Source organism: Cyanistes caeruleus, chromosome 10 (genome assembly GCF_971803275.1).
Source record: "Cyanistes caeruleus chromosome 10, bCyaCae1.hap1.1, whole genome shotgun sequence".
Taxonomy (NCBI): Eukaryota; Metazoa; Chordata; class Aves; order Passeriformes; family Paridae; genus Cyanistes; species Cyanistes caeruleus.
In genome coordinates this window covers 6,625,733-6,641,782 of record NC_141710.1, presented here as the reverse complement: position 1 = coordinate 6,641,782, position 16,050 = coordinate 6,625,733, and the positions used below count along the sequence as shown (strand labels likewise).

The window sequence follows — 16,050 nt, the reverse complement described above, 5'->3', positions numbered from 1 at the left end:
TTGTCACTCCCCTTCCCTCTGTGGGAATGTGCATGACTTTCCCACAGCTGCTGCTGGGAGGAGAAGCTGCCTGCAGATCCCCATAGCAGTAGTGGGGAAAGCATATGAGTTTCCTAGGGTTTCTGTGCTGCAAGTGTGTGACCTGTGGGAGTAGGAAGGATTTTGTTGGTGGAGACAGGCTGGGCCCTATCAGCTGTGTCCCTCCAACAGCAACTCCTGAAAGGGTGGAGGGCAAAGTGGTCCTTCCCTGCTCTTCTGTGCCTCAGCTGGGTCTCTGCCATCTGCTTGGTGTAAAAGGACAGGACACAGGCAAGGCAATAGATGATCTGGCCTTTGGAACACATTGTTCCTGCAAGCACCCGAGGGGACTGCTGTGAGCCCCACGAGGGCTTTGTGGATGAGTTGTCTCCTGTGGAGCTCACATTGCTGCTGCCTGGGGCAAGGCTGCTCCTCACAAAGTCTTCAGTCAGCTGCTTCTCAGCTCCAGCAACCAGAGCTGCCTAAATGAAAGATTTTTCCACTGTTCCATACTGTGTCCATACAAAGCTATTTGGCAAAATATTCCATTATAAAATTAATTTAAATAATGTGGTAATGTTAATGTGTGATGAAAGACCTACTATTGTAAGATACAGTTTCAAATCAAAGTACTTACTGAGGGCATCCCAGAGTGCAGGAATGGTTGTGTGTATATCAAGGTACTCATAATGATGCATTTTACTCCTCTGAATTACTGATCTATTAGCAGCCTATTTATGCTACAGTTTGGGGCACACGAGGAAGAATGTCTGTGGCTTGCCAAGCAAGTCAATTCAGTGTTTATAATTTCTTGGTTATTTGCCAGGCAAACATCTGTGCCAAGTTTAGTTTCTCATGTGATCAGGAAGTGATACAGCAGGATGCACTGAGGACTTCCCTGGCTGTCTCCCTTCGGCACCCTGACAGGAATGTGGCAATTGCCTTGTGCTTTAAAGTAGAAATTTTCAAAGGCATGCAGAGCTAAATCTCAAATCTAAATCACTGAAGTTCCCTTTGAAAGTCTGACATTCTCCCTTTTCATTTCCTTTCAAGCTCAAATAATCACTGTTTAAAAGGAACTACCCAATCCCTGAGCATGTATTCTCCTGCTTACAACATTTACTCCCGTTGCCTCCCTGTGTGTGTGTATTAGTGTCACTATTTAATTTCTCCTGGGATTATAGGTGTGGAATAAAGTACTGAACTTGCTTTGCTGGGCCAAATTGGCATCAACCAATCAAACCAAGCTTTGAAACAACCCATGAGTGCTTCTGTACTACTGGAAATGGGAAGCATCAACCTAAATGTAATTGCTGTTTAAAGTTTTAGATTCCTCTTACATGGTTTGGAAAGGAATAAGGGGGATCATTCAAGTTGACCTCAAATGGAGAACTCTGGTGGATTGTGAGTCTTCCTGCAAATGTGATATGAGGGGGTTGGATACTTATGTATATTGTTTTATTTTCAAACATTGAAAGTAGTTGCTATGAGTTGGTTCTTTTACACTGACATGCGTGCATATGCCCTTGTGGGAATCAACCACTAGAAAATATTCTCCTGTAGTAACTTAACTCTCACGTGGTTTTGAAAAATCACCTTTGTACTTCTTTTTTTTTTTTTTTTTTTTTCATTTTTAAGAAGAATTTCATATAACATAGATGTGGTTTAATTTCTGTATTTAATACATGCAAAAAATACGTGTTATTTGCCATTGGAAATATTAAGAGGACTTCATTCACTTCTCAAACTTGGTTGGATGGTAAATTTTACAGGGTTTTTTTCCCTAAACTTCTTTTTGTTTCCTTTTATTGTGCATACATGTTTCTTATCTTCTTTCAGAAATTATCTTTGGAATGGGACCGTGTGTTTGGAGTAGAAGTTCTTTAGAAGGAAGAACATTGGCTTGACTTAGCAAGTGAAATCTTGCAGGATGTTTTTTTGCAAGAACATTTCTGCCCATCTGCTGTTTTTTCTGTATTTTATGACAACCAACTGTCACCTGGGCTCTTTTGAAAGTGTGGAGATTTTTTGCTTCTTGAAGCACATCATCACTCTGTCAATAAATAAACAGAGTGGGTCTACTCTGCTATATTGGAGCATTCCTGGACTTGGCACTGATTCTGCAGGAGGACAGAAGTGTGTCTGCTGCTGCAGATACTCTGTTAGATCCCATGTCCATCACCTATTTGAGTTTATAGGACTTTGTCTTCATTTTTATTCCTTTAGTACTTTTAGAGATTCTTGATTTATCTCTGCATTCTACCTGAGCTCTAAAATGTGAACAAATCTAACTTATCCAGGCTGCAGGGAAGCTTTTCTTGGTGCTCTTTTTGCCCTGTTTGTCTGTGGAAGCAGAGAAATAATACATTTCAAAATCATGTATTCCCCATAATGTGTCTTACTGTGTTCCAGGTCAGCTGAATAGTGAAATATAGGAACTGTGGATTAACCTGCTGTCCATTAACATCGGGAACATCCTCAGTTGCAGTAGCTGCCCATTAGAAATGTCTGCCAAAGAACTAAAACCTGCATTCCTTCATTTGTCCTTCCATGCATGGCTCCTTTTCCCGATTCCCTCTTTTTTTTTTTTTTTTTTAGCTCCTTTATAAAAGAAAACAAACAAAATATTGATGAATTTTTGTCCTTTTATTTAATGCCAGGGTAAGTTAAAAAGAAACACTTCAATTTTGCTGCCGTTGGCTGCAATTGTTCTAATGAGGGCAAAGAAGCTGAAGTCTGTCACCAGGGCCCAGGACAGAGCATGTCTGGAAATAAAAGATTCTGGCTGAGTCTGTGTCTGAGACTGAACCAAAAGCACAAGTGAAAGTGCAGCTGCCACTGGACATAAAGTTTATCACTGTTGTTGGGGAACAGCATCTGCCTGCTTCACGCCTGCTGTGGACTTGGCCAGACAAAATAGGTGGAAGGGCAGAAGGTGGGGAATGTCTGCATCCTATCATGAATTGGAGGAAATGACTGTCTGTGCTCCGTGCACTGGTGGGCTCCACATCCTGCTGGCAGCCCGGTTAGCACTGCAGGACACTGCACAAGGAGGAGTGAATTTAGCTCTGGTGTTTAAAATAGCTCCCAGGGATGAGAAGAAGCGCTTCAAAAATATGCTGTGGGTTTTCTGTTGGCTTTCTTAAACTAACTGGAAACTTTCTGCTTTCTTTCAGGAGCATTTTTTACTCTGAAAACATTGCTGCTAAAAAACTCCAAACCGGAGAAGTAAATCCAGTCAGCTTGTCAGGTCACTGGCTCAGTGTAACGGTGCTTTCATGAGGTGACGTTGGGCCAAAGTCAACTTCTCTTTCTCCTTTGTAAACCTGCAGCCAAGCAATGGGCCAGAAAATCTCAGGGAGCATAAAGTCTGTGGATGTGAGGGAGCCCCCTTATAGACCCGTGAAACGAGAGCTGAGAGGCCCGGATTTCTGCAAGCCCGCGCGCCTGGACATGCTGTTGGATATGCCCCCTGCCAAGCTGGAGGTCCAGTACAAACACGCTTGGAATAACGAAGATCGCTCGTTAAATATATTTGTAAAGGAGGACGATAAACTGACTTTTCACAGACACCCGGTGGCCCAAAGCACAGATTGCATCCGGGGCAAGGTGGGCTACACGCGGGGCCTGCACGTGTGGCAGATCCACTGGCCCACGAGGCAGCGGGGGACTCACGCCGTGGTGGGCGTCTCCACGGCCGACGCGCCGCTGCACTCGGTGGGATACACGTCCTTGGTTGGTAGCAATAGTGAATCCTGGGGCTGGGATCTGGGGCGCAACAAACTCTACCACAACTGTAAAAACCAGCCTGGGCTCACGTACCCTGTCTTTTTGGAACCAGATGAGTCTTTTGTACTCCCAGACTCCTTGCTGGTGGTTTTGGATATGGATGAAGGGACGCTTAGCTTCATGGTCGATGGACAGTATCTTGGAGTGGCCTTCAGGGGACTAAAAGGGAAAAAACTTTACCCCATAGTCAGTGCAGTTTGGGGGCACTGTGAAATTACAATGAGATACATCAACGGACTTGACCGTAAGTGTTACCGCATTTCTTTATTGCCCTCAATTTTTCTCATGTAGGGCTTTTTCTTTCTCCTTTTGCTATGGACAGTATGCTGGTGGCAGTTCAACTGTGAGGAAACTGCCCCCCCCATATTTACTGCCCACAATGAATATGCCTCTGTTGTGTGTTGTAATGATGGTGTGGATTGTATCAAAATACCTTTCCCTGATAGGAAGAGTGACAAGAATTCTACCTCCAAAGAAACCGAGCAGGCTGAGAAAAAGATATTGAGAAACTTCCTGGGTATATTTAACAGTAAAACTCTTGTTTACTGGAGGATATGTTTTAAATCTGTGGTTTCCAAATAGGATTTGCGGATCCAGTAAAAATTTCCTGTAGTAGTGGAAACTCTTGCATGGTGTGCATAAACATTCTTGAACACTGGCCAGACAACTTTCTTTCTATAGTTGCCTTCTCAGGACCCTCAGAAGCAGCTGTGGATCCCCAAGAATCTGGAAACTCAGGTCAAATACTGCTTTCAATTTTCCTGAAAGAGAGCTCTGTTCTTTAGTTCTTTCAGGAGGTACTCTCTCAGGGTGCTGTCCAGAAATCCAGGTTTTTGGATAAGCATGAACTGTTTTTGATCTAGCAGGGTATTACCTAATGAAATTGTTACGTAACAAGAAGCAGCATGTTGCTGCTGTGACCTCCAAGCAGTGGCCCAGCGGAAGGTGAGTTGCAGAAGTGGGTCCTGTCCAGTTCTCTATGCACAGGAAGGTGTGGGCTCTGACAGGTCTGTGCCTGATTCACACACAGGAGCGTGTACTGGCTCAGAACTCCCTGAACTCCCGAACTGAGCCAGCTTGCAGGCAGAGCAAGCAGGCTACTGGCACACACAAAAACAGCAGCCAGAATTTCTCTTTGGATGATCTTTAGTCCACCCATTCCTTCATGGTAGGTAAATTCGAAGTATAGACTTTGCATAAGACTTCTGTTTCCTTTGGGGATGTAAAGAGAGACATTAAAGGCAGGGGATCTGTTGCATGGCAGTGCTCAGTAACTGCTGACAGAGCCCAGGGAGCCTCGCTGGAGAGGGCCAGATCCTGCAGGAAGGGGAGCTACTGGCTGTCAGCTTCTCAGCTGCTGGAAGCTGGGGAATAAAAGGATGGATAAGGTAGCAAGTGGAACTTGGTTCTTGTTCAAAACTTTATTATCTGAGGTGTATTAGGAGCTACAAATATAAATATATGAAAAAGAAATAGATGACTGGCCAACATCTTCATGTTATTTTGGGCTCTTTGAATGGAACTTGGTCTTTTAAGAAGGCAATAAGAGCAAGTGTTCAACACCTGCCTTTCAGCTGGTAATTTCTACAAGAATTTACTGTTATTTTCCATGAGGACAGAGTGGTCTAAATTTTTTTCTGTCAAAAATTCTCTGCTCATTAACCCTATATCTGACATACCAAGTAGAAAAAAAATTAAGTAGTTTGACCCTACTTAATATTACCGTTACAAAACATCTGTAATAAGCTGCGCGGGAAAGACTTTTTATCCACAGAAGCCCTGCAGGTTTTGCAGCTAAATGCTAAGCAGCAACTTCTCAAGTGCTTTCATACAGGGGAATATCCAAGGATCTTAAGTATTTTTCAGTTACTCAGTCACTGCAGAATGATGTGCTGACAGTCTTTTTCTTGGCTTGTGGGGGAGAGAGACTTTTGCAAACTGAATATTTGTTTGCGAAAACAGTTTTTATAATGCTGTGAATATCTGCCAAACTAAGCAAAGTACAGCTCAGCTTGGTCTATCACATCCACACGTGGAATTGTTCTGCATTCCTTTTGTAGCTTTCACAGGGCTGCTCAAGGGACCTCAAGAAAGATGAAAATGCAGGAGGATGTGAATGAGTTTGGTAGAAATTAGAAAATAAAGGGGACTAAGTGGAGAAGGATAGCTGTGGTCTCTGAGATGGAAGAGAGAAAAATTCCCCTCTGGTTCTCATAGGATGATTTTGCTGGAAGAGGCAGGTTAGCTTCCTAAACTCTCCCTGAGAAAGTCAAAGTCTCTTTTTTTAAAAACATTTGAACCCGTGGATAAAAGTAAACTTGTGAGCTAAACTTTCATGTGGGCCTGAGTGTTAATCCAGTCACATGAAGAGGAAGTTTAAAGCCACTTTGCCGTGGGGCAGTTTGACATCCTGGAGTCACATCATTTGTTATCACTTATTCACTGATCCATTACTGTCCTGCAACAAAAACAGCATTCAAGAAACCAAATGAGCTTATTTAGCTGGTGCCCCAAGGCAAACAATGTACTAAAGGTGTTTCTATCCAGCCAGCCCTTGTGCAACAGTGCAAGTTTGCCTGTGGCACTCTTCATGTTTGCTCTTATTGCACTTTTGATTGCAGGTTTTTATAGTTGCTTGTTCTTGTGAAAATCAGAGCAGATATTGTAGAACAGTTGCATTCACAAATTTAAATACATTTGAACTTATATGTATATGAGGTGTTGTTACTGTGTGATTCCTCTCTAATCTTACCAGTTAGCTCTTTTTTCCCCTAATATATTTTTCCCCCCTATTCCCTGGAAGTATCTCCTACTGCTGAGTGCAGCTTTTAGTAGCTCTGGCTATAGTAATTTAGCTGGTTTTGAAGCTGCTGTCAAACAGTGCCTCGTAACTTGCTATTCAGTGATTGATTGTTGCTGCTCAGAATGCAAACCACAGCTTGTGATGGTTGTTTGTGTGGTGTCCTACAGAGCAAATGGAGACCTCCACGGCAGGGATTTCTAGTGTTTTCAATACTTGCTGCTTAAATTGAAGACCTCTGAATACTTTAAAGGCCTGTGTATTTCAGTTGCTTGGCAAAGAGTGAAAGGCTTGCAGGAATGGAAGAGTGAAAGGCTCAGATGATGGGCCTCATGCAGCTGCAATGAACTTAAACATACGTCACAGATGATGCAGACTTCCAAGTGTGTTAATTACTGCAGAGATGGCAGATTCACAGGAGGATAAGGCTGCAGGTCAAAGATCAAGGACCTGTGTGCCCTCTGGACTCTAGATTTTGCTCCTAGAATAATGCTGTAATTAAAATCGGTTGTATTTCTTCCAGCTGCATCTGATATCCACAGTATTCTGCTTCAGAAACTACTTTGAACATCACGTGATGATGATCTGTGACTTTTCACAAGACCTTTTTTCCCCTTTTTTTGAGAGAGAATTGGAGCTGCAAATGTTTTCAGGATTTGGGAAGGGCAGGAAGGAGAGTGCTCATAAGAAGTACACTGAGTTCTCCCCGGCACAAACTCCTTTGATCAAGTACTATCAGTATTTACCACATTGATGTTTGCCCAGTTCCTAAGCTGGACAGAAGACAGAATTTTACATCAGCCTTCTGACTTACTGCCTATTGCAATAATTAGAAACTTCAAATAACATAAAAGCAGTAAATGTTACTTTTCAGATCAGGGTATGTGCTTGTTTACAAAAAACTGGTCTATTTATATCTGGTGTCTGATGAAGAGTCCTGGAGACTATTTATAGACTGGAACGGAGAAATAGCAAAACACTTCTGTGTAAATGTACATTGCAGATCATGACTGATCCATTAGTGTTTAAACAAAGCATTGGGAGGACAATCAATATAACAATGCTGTGATGGAAAACTTGGTCACTGAATAGGTAAACTGAACTCACTGCATTTCTTGCACTAAACCTCCCATAGTCCTTACTCAATTCTGAAAATAATAGTTGAGTTCAGAAAGCTGGAAGCATTTGTCTCAGAAGAGAAGACCTTACTTACGACTATAATTTATGGAAAACATTTGTTTGTACCCATTTGTATTTTATCGTTCTTGCAGGATCTGGCCCTCACCAGCGAGGCTCCCTGGGCTCTGTCAGCAGTTACTGAGCACTGCCATGCAACAGATCCCCTGCCTTTAATGTCTCTCTTTACATCCCCAAAGGAAACAGAAGTCTTATGCAAAGTCTATACTTCGAATTTACCTACCATGAAGGAATGGGTGGACTAAAGATCATCCAAAGAGAAATTCTGGCTGCTGTTTTTGTGTGTGCCAGTAGCCTGCTTGCTCTGCCTGCAAGCTGGCTCAGTTCAGGGAGTTCTGAGCCAGTACACGCTCCTGTGTGGAGGCCCAGGAACAGTAGATCATCTTCCTGGCTTGCATCACCCTGGGAAAGGGGTGCTGGTCCCTTTGGCTCCTGCCTCTCTTGGCTGCTGGTAGCCCAGCAGGGAGGAGCTGGGAGTTGTTCTGTATCGAGGGAGGAGGGGGTTCAGTGCACACGCTCTCTGCTTGCTGCTACAGCTGCAGAAGTTCGGGCATGTGGGGTCTGTTCAAACCTTTTACTCTCAGCTGTGCTAAGATCACAGTGTAACCTCTGAAACTCTTTCAGACCTGAGGCTCGGTGTGTTTAGTATTTTGAATTAAGGGTGATTCTTCTAAGCTAAAATACAAATTTTGGAGCTATGCATAGCTTATTTCCTCTTTGCTGCTATTCTCAGTTTATTTTAATTCACATTGGTCTGTGTCTAACATAACACAATTGCTAGTTATAAACATACACTCTTCCCCTTGGAGGCTTTTTGCCATAAAAAAATCTAAGTCAAAATTGTGACATTATTCACTGCCAGGAGAAATCCATAATCTCTCATCAGACTCTGGGTTTCCCTCCCTAATGGGTTTCAATTTAAATTTTTTAATGGATTTGGTTTTTTGTTTATCTAAACTTGTTTTATGCTATTTATATAAAACATGACTCTGGAGGCTGCAGTGGAAATAATGCACTCTGAAAATCTAGTATTGCTAAACCTTAGAAAGGATTTTCCCTACAGATATGCAGTCAGAGGATGAAGCAGCAGCAATTAAGCAGGCAATGCTGTGAAGAAGCAGTCTTCTACTTTTGAGATAATTTAACAGGAAACAGCATTTTCAGTGCCTGCTTCAGAAGTCAGATAGCTATTGTTAGGGGGTTTTTGTCTTCTAAATGTACTCCCCTTCCCAGGAATAAGTGTATTTTTTTTGTCCTTTAATCCTAATTTATTGACAGTTTCTAATTCTCAGCCTTTTCCCAGCAGGTTGAAACCACTGTATTGTCACTAGAATAGGCCACTCTGCTAAGTGGCTTTTCACTCCAGCCACCCCCTGCCCCTTCTTGGTGGTCTCTGCATTACATCTCTCTCTTCATTTATTCAGTCCCCATGTCTTTCTTTCCTTCCCTTCCCCAGCTGAGTTTCTCCTCTTTTCTGTTACCCCACACTAAGCAATAATAAGTTCTTACCTACCCTGTTTTTTTCTTTTTTCTTGTCCCCAACTTCAGGCAGTGCATTTTTGTTACTGATAACTGCAGAAGATCAGATGCAGTGTCACTCTTCCAGAGAAGGACATTTCACATTTAAATGTGTGACTTTAGCTGTAATGATGAATGGGGTTTGTTTCACAGAACTTTTTCCTGTTAAGACCTCCAGTGACAGAGCCTTCTCTGACAATCTAAGGCACAGATCAGTGTTACAGAGAGCAAGTTCCTTTGGTTTTGTTTTTTGGGAGGTTTTTTTGTGGGTTTGGTTTCTTTTCTTCCTTACAGTCTTGTCTAACTTGTCTATTAGCAAGGAATCCAGTTATCCTTGGCCTAGCACATAAGAAGGTGCTGAGATACTTTCTGTCAAGCTCAGTAGTTCTCAAGGCTAAGAATGTGCATCAATAGTCCACAGCTGGGTTGTGGATTCTTTGCATCCTGACATACCAAGTGTTTTTTTATTTCCCTCTCTGGTTCATAAAGGTGCCATGGCAACTTCCAAATGTACAGTTTTAAGGAAAAAATGCTTGATAATGTGTTCTGATCATGTTTCCACTGATCTCCCATGTATCCTGTTTTTAAGAAATAAGAACCTTGAAGAGCAGTGACTACAGCTCTATTCTCAAGATTGAAGTGAGCAAGTTACACTGTGAATATTGTACTTATTACACTAAAATAGCAATTTGATAGCCTTGCTTAATTCTTTTATGAATTTGCTCAAGCTAAGATGATGGAATTGCTCAGCAATGTGAATTCTCACAGGTTTGTATTAGAAGTGGAAATTTGTAAAGGACTGTTATTTTTTATTTGCTCTATCTGTATTGTTTTTGGGAATTGTAGACTGTAAATCCAAGTTTCAGGGCAAACAGGGATGCTTCTGTCATTGAGTGAAATATTTCTATTATTGCCAAAAACGCATGTGCTTTTTTGACTGTTTTCATACATGTTTCCTCATAAGTTATATTTCTCCTTAAGGTACTCCTTTGTCTCTCTAGCCATGGAAGTTTCTACCCTTCTGTAAATACAAGCTCTTTTTGCAGATACTCTTTTTCTCCTAAGTGCTTCTCTACTAGAGAAGCAGTTAAACAACCTGACTTCTAGTTTGAGCTCAGAGAAAATTGCACTCTAAAAAAGAGTGTGTTGTGGTGAGTGACGGTTCTTATATCAGTCTTCATATTATGGCAGAATTCATATTTATGTGGTAAATTGACAGGCAATGGGCCTGAAAATGAGCATGTCCAGAGATGCTGCTGTGTTCTGCAGGTGGTTCTGCTGAAAGTAGTGCTGGTGCTTCCTGTGTAGAGGAGAATAAAGCTGCCCTAGCAGTAACACTGTGTGAAAATAATGCTGAGGCTGTAAAGTCAAGTACTTGGAAGCTGGCAAATGGCAGAATGGGATTTGGTTTTCTGCTGCTGTAATTCCAAGCTGGGCAGCCTTATCCCGGTTTCTTGAAGTAGTTTTTCACTCTGCTCAAAGATGGTAGGTTCAGCTGCAAGTCATCCTTTTGTACTCACTTTTTCCTTGACTCTTTTCCCCCAGTCCTGTATGTCCATGAGTTGGTGTATTCTGTAGTTTTCCCCTGACAGCCAGTGTGGAAACCCCCAGAGCATGACAGTCCCTGTGTTCTCAGGCTCAGGTTTGTGTTGCCCTTTGAAGATAACAGCAGAAAAGCCCTGCTAGCAGGACAGCCCTGGATCAAAGCTCTCCCTCATCTGCTTTGATTTGGCAATATACCTTCAGTCTTTCACTTTAAACTGTTTTGGAATGGGACTGATGATCAAATCTGTCTTCCAGTCTGTTATCAAACCTGATTTTTGCTGAAAACCCTCCAATACTACAAGTGTAAGATGGGGGCATTTGTCTTCAGTGCTGGAACTCGCTCAGGGCTGAGGCAGAGGAGATGCTAGAAGTTATTGGCAGAATTGGACTTCATGTACAAGTACTGAGAGGATGTTTTCAGTTGATTAAATGTCAGTTGGTGATGAAATACAGAAGATAAAATGATGACAATACAAAGAAAACTTCTGTTGGTAATTTCCAGTGTAACCTCAGATCAGTTAGTCAAACCTATACCTGTATTTTCCATGGCCATGCTTAAGACAACACAAATTTCATCTTCATACAGGTATCAAACTTCTATCATGAGCAGCAATATAAGATATATCCCTGCTTTCTGTGGTCATTTCTTTCTGAAAGTAATGAACTTCCAGACGTGGGATGTCTTTGGGCTAGGTTGATTTCCCATTTTTTCCTTTTTTTTTTTTTTTTTTTTTTTTAAAGAGAAGGTTCACATTAGCTCTGTCTCTACCAATTTCTTATCACTGGTTGGCCAGAAAAATTGCCTTATTCCAGAAAAGTGATCTACATGAAACCAGAAGGTATTATGAGCAAAGTAGATAACATTAAAAAAGGATAACTTTTGTTTGAGAGTTATATTTCTCACAACAGGCACTTTAATTTTTACAGCATGCTGTTCCTCCATTGGAAATGGGAATTCCAATTTTCATGTGTTGATTCAGACATGACATTTAAAGCCATGGTGCTTCTGCTTTTCAATAAAAAGTAACTAGAAAAGTTAATAATATTCTTGTGTGTGCCACATATCTGTATGTCTATTCAGTGTGTAACTGCATGGGCCACAAAGCTTTGAAATAGCATCTTGAAGCTAAAAAAAAATCTGCTTCCTCCTCTCTCTGGTTTCAGCAAGCTTGACGGCTACAGTTTATCTGAGCAAGACAAAGTGATTCATTTCTTTTAGATTCTTGTGCATTCCCTCATTTCTTATAGTGTTTACCTTTCATATTTTGGCATTCTCTTAAGCACAGAGCCTGTAATTGCTCTCAAAAATGCATTACTCTGTCCATCAAAACAAAACAATGTGGGGTTATACTAATGCCCTGTTCACATCTTCAAAACTGAAATGCTTTATGCTTCTGAAAACACCTAATTTTCAAGTGATTTGTATTATGTAAAATCAAATATTTTGAAGAGGCTTTAAAAAAGTATTTCAGAAAAGGGGAAATAATTTTTAAAGGCTTAGGAATTTGATTTGTTTAGAACCTGGTGCTCAAACAGCCATAACCAGGCAGCGTGTTTGGGGTTTGCATACTGTCAGCAAGTGCTTCTCTTCCAGCCTGGCTTAGTGAGCTTTTCTATTCTGTGCAGTATTAACTGTCACCCTGATGAACTAGCTCATTCACTTAAAACTTTGTAATATCTTGACACTGGTGATGCCAAAGGCTCCCACTTCTCATGAAACAAGTGATGTTGGGGTGAGTGACTTGGGTTAGGTTGGTGTGGAATGTGTGCCTTGGCTCCAGAAGAAATACCAGTTAATTTCTTGGTTCATACTGAGTTTCACTGCACTGGAAGGCCTCCTCATCACGTGTGTGGACTCACTCTATCTTTGTTGTTTTAACTACAGCAGTTGCTTTAATGTGCTGTGTTGTAGCCATGACTCCAGCCCTGCTGCATGCATGCTTGCCATATGTGTAAACAATTGCTGATTTTAGTGGTATGACCTGCTGGCCTCTGCCTGTATAAACAAATGAAGGCCAAAGTTCAGAGAGATCAGAGGGGAAACTTTAAACATCCTGCAAAATCTGCAGTCCATTAAGTGTACGTTAGTATTTGGTTACAGCCAATCCTTTTGTACTTTTGAGTAATTTGTTCATGGCATGTTTGGGAAAGGAGGGATGGCTTCACCTGGGGCTTGGGCTTACACTGACAAACCAGCTTCAGTGGTATTTTCTTGACTTGGGAAGGGAATGCTCACAGGTGCTTCACTTTTCATTTAGATTGAGATTTGAAAGTTCAAGTTGTGGGGACATTGGCCAAAGGGCCTTAGTGTGCAAAGAATGAATGATATGAGAGACCTGTGACACACAGGCAACAGAATGAAATGTGTGGCAAAAAGAGGGGGAAAGCAAGAAGTAAAGGAGAAGTGCCAGCAAGGTCTAGAATTATGTACTTGAAGGAGCAAATGTGAAGAAGCTTAAAAAGAAGAGAGAAGGCACACAAGTCTGGAAAGAGGGTTAAAAAAAAAGATGCTGAGATTTTGACAGGAAATAAGCCTTGATGTAGTAAGCCAAGTAGCACATGGAAAATAAAGGTCAGGGCTGTCCAAGCTCCTGAATGGCCAGACACCCCTCCTGTACTTTCTTTACTTTCATCACCAGTTTTTCTGGCAGGAGTTCTGGTTCCAACCCCCAGCTGTATGGTGTTAAGCACAGCCATGCTGAGCTTGCCTGCTTGTTTTTGTAAAGCAGGCTAAGAGCCTGTATAAGTCAAATAAACTGACAGACATTCCCTGTGTTTTTAGTATGAAATTTGTAGGAATCGCTGTGCTGCTATTGGCACCTCTCAGGATGTTTTATCATTCATGACTTCACAACTGGAGTTTTCAATTTGAGTAGAAATGAGTGAATTGTTAATATTTCTGGATCTGAGATGCTAAATTAACCCTGCATATTTTTGAGTGACTTATTCCTAATTTCTGGTGGACTTCTACAAGTTTTTGAATGTTTTTTTTTTCTCAGTTTTCTGAACTGTAAATTTAAATCTGTTACTTCTGTGTAATAGATCTTGTGTCTTCTAAAATAATTTGCTAAACTTCCAGGTACAGCTGATCATCAGAAGATGATCAAGGTATTTTGTAATTTCATTTCAAGAATAAAGGAGAACCTAAATCATCTGTGATGCAAATGTTTTCAGAATCCTGCATGTAACTTGATCTACTTGAAATACTGGAGCTCCAGCCTTTTAGCATTATCCCCAGCAGCATTTCTGATATGATGCTTTGATAACATTTCTCAAATGCAACTCTGTTAAATGGGCAGCAGCAGCAGCTTCCCGAGAGAACCATTTTTTTCCTAAATCACTTATGCAGAGGAAGTTCCAGGCTTCCTCTGGCCCATTTTTTCCAAACACCTTTAATATATAATGCATACATAGTCTATAATCTTAAAATGTTCATGAAAATAAGTTTGCCTTTAAAGCAGGACAGGGCAGGAACAAGCCAGGATGATTTGGACTTGGTACCAAAGGCGGTGATGCTTTCAGCAGTTTCCCTGGCCACAGAGCAGCAGTTCTGTACTTCTGCTTCCCCTTACCCACGTGCTGCTGTGGCTCTTGATGTCTCAGCTCCTGGCTGGGCTGCATGTGAGGTGCTGCACACATGAGCTCTGCAGAGAATGAGCTGCAGGAGGAAATGGCCAGGAATTGACTACTTCCAGAAAAAGGAGTTTGGGGAGGGGTGTCTGGCAGTGCTTGGCTGCTGTCATTAGAGGCTGTCTCTTAGAGGGGGAAGCAGACCCTCCTTCCATGCTGTTCTCCAAGAGGAGCCCTTACACGCTTGTGGTGGATGGGTTTCTCAGCACCCCACAGGTAAGTCCTGGTCAACAAATCCCACAGTTCCAAGGAACTTCTCATCAAGCTCATCAGCTGGAATCACCATCTGCTTTCTGTTCCTCAGATTATTCTGCTGATAGAAACTTCCTTAAAATGGCAATACCGAGAAACATTTTGTGTGTGAAATGTGAACATAAAATCTAAGGGTCACTTATAACCATGGTACACTAAATCACTTATTCCCCATTATTGTGAATTACTGTAATTTTGGTTTAACAGAAATTCACTCTAAGTTACTCACTTGCTTTATAAGACATTTTAACTAATTGTTGCAGTAGGCTGCTTAAGTTAAATATGAAAAAGGTTTGCTTTTCTAGGTAGAAAATAACATTTAATAGAATTACTTGTTTTCCCTTCACTGACAATTCCTTGCAATAACAAATGGCATTGTTTGCTATTTTTCCCTGTTGTATTATGTTTAGCTGCCCTTATAAGCAGGATAAGCTGTAGACCCAAAACCCTATCAGTTTTAGCATCTTCTCATTTTGTTCTCATTGCACAATTGCCTTTGCAGTGGTGATTTTTTTTTAAAAAAGAGATTAGGCTTTTAAACTAGAGCTTTTGGCTAACTCTGCAGTATTAGTTTATGAAGTCTTGCATTAAAGGAGGTGTTTGGTAGGAGCTGCTCTTGGAACAGGTGAAAAAGAAAATCCATTATTCTCTCTACTTGGGAAGTTGCTCAGTACTAAGAAGAGAACCACATTTATATAACCAATACAAGGACACACATTAAGTGTAAAAAAACTTTGTTTTTCAGGCTTTTAGGATTAAGATTTTGAGCCAAAAAGGCAGATGGTAAATCCATTTCCCAATGCTAATCTGACAGTAATGTTCTGATCCTCTGTGGAGCTCAGTAATGCTGTGTGCTTCTTTGAAATCCACTGGCTGCTGGGAAATGGTGTCTCCTTGTCCGAGAAAGTCTCCTCTGCTTTAACTGGAGAGGGAGGAGTGTCTCCTTTGAGTGAGCAGGTGGGCAATACTGTTTTTCTAGTTTCTCTGCAGAAAATATGATAATATCGTTTTTCAGGAGTAGTGGTAGAAGAGTGCTTTGGTGTCCTTCTCTGAGTGTACAGCTGTAAACTGTCTTTTACTCATTCTTTCCCTTCTTTAATCTGCAAATGATACTGTCTCTATTCAAACAGATTTGAAAAATGGGCTCTGTCCAGTTGATTCTGCCAGTTGTTTTGCAAAACAGTATTTTAAAATAGTCTTTTGAGATAAAATGTGAGAAATTACCTTAGAAGAAATTGGGTTAAACCAAGTGACTTATATAAATGCAATTGTGCAAAGCTGTCTAGATGTGTCTTGAACAC

The 16,050-nt window shown here is 41.3% G+C and overlaps 1 protein-coding gene across 4 annotated transcripts in view; it reads left to right on the top strand.

The window, feature by feature from the left end:
* The window catches only part of SPSB4 (splA/ryanodine receptor domain and SOCS box containing 4), a 140,750-nt gene that overhangs the window by 82,917 nt on the left and 41,783 nt on the right, over positions 1-16,050 (top strand). For all 4 annotated transcript variants that reach the window (XM_023933240.2, XM_086843867.1, XM_023933239.2 and 1 more), the window contains one exon: positions 3,195-4,051. In XM_023933240.2, coding sequence (XP_023789008.1) covers positions 3,358-4,051 — 694 coding nt within the window. In that variant the 5' untranslated portion in view covers positions 3,195-3,357. The remainder of the gene's footprint in view (positions 1-3,194; positions 4,052-16,050) is intronic.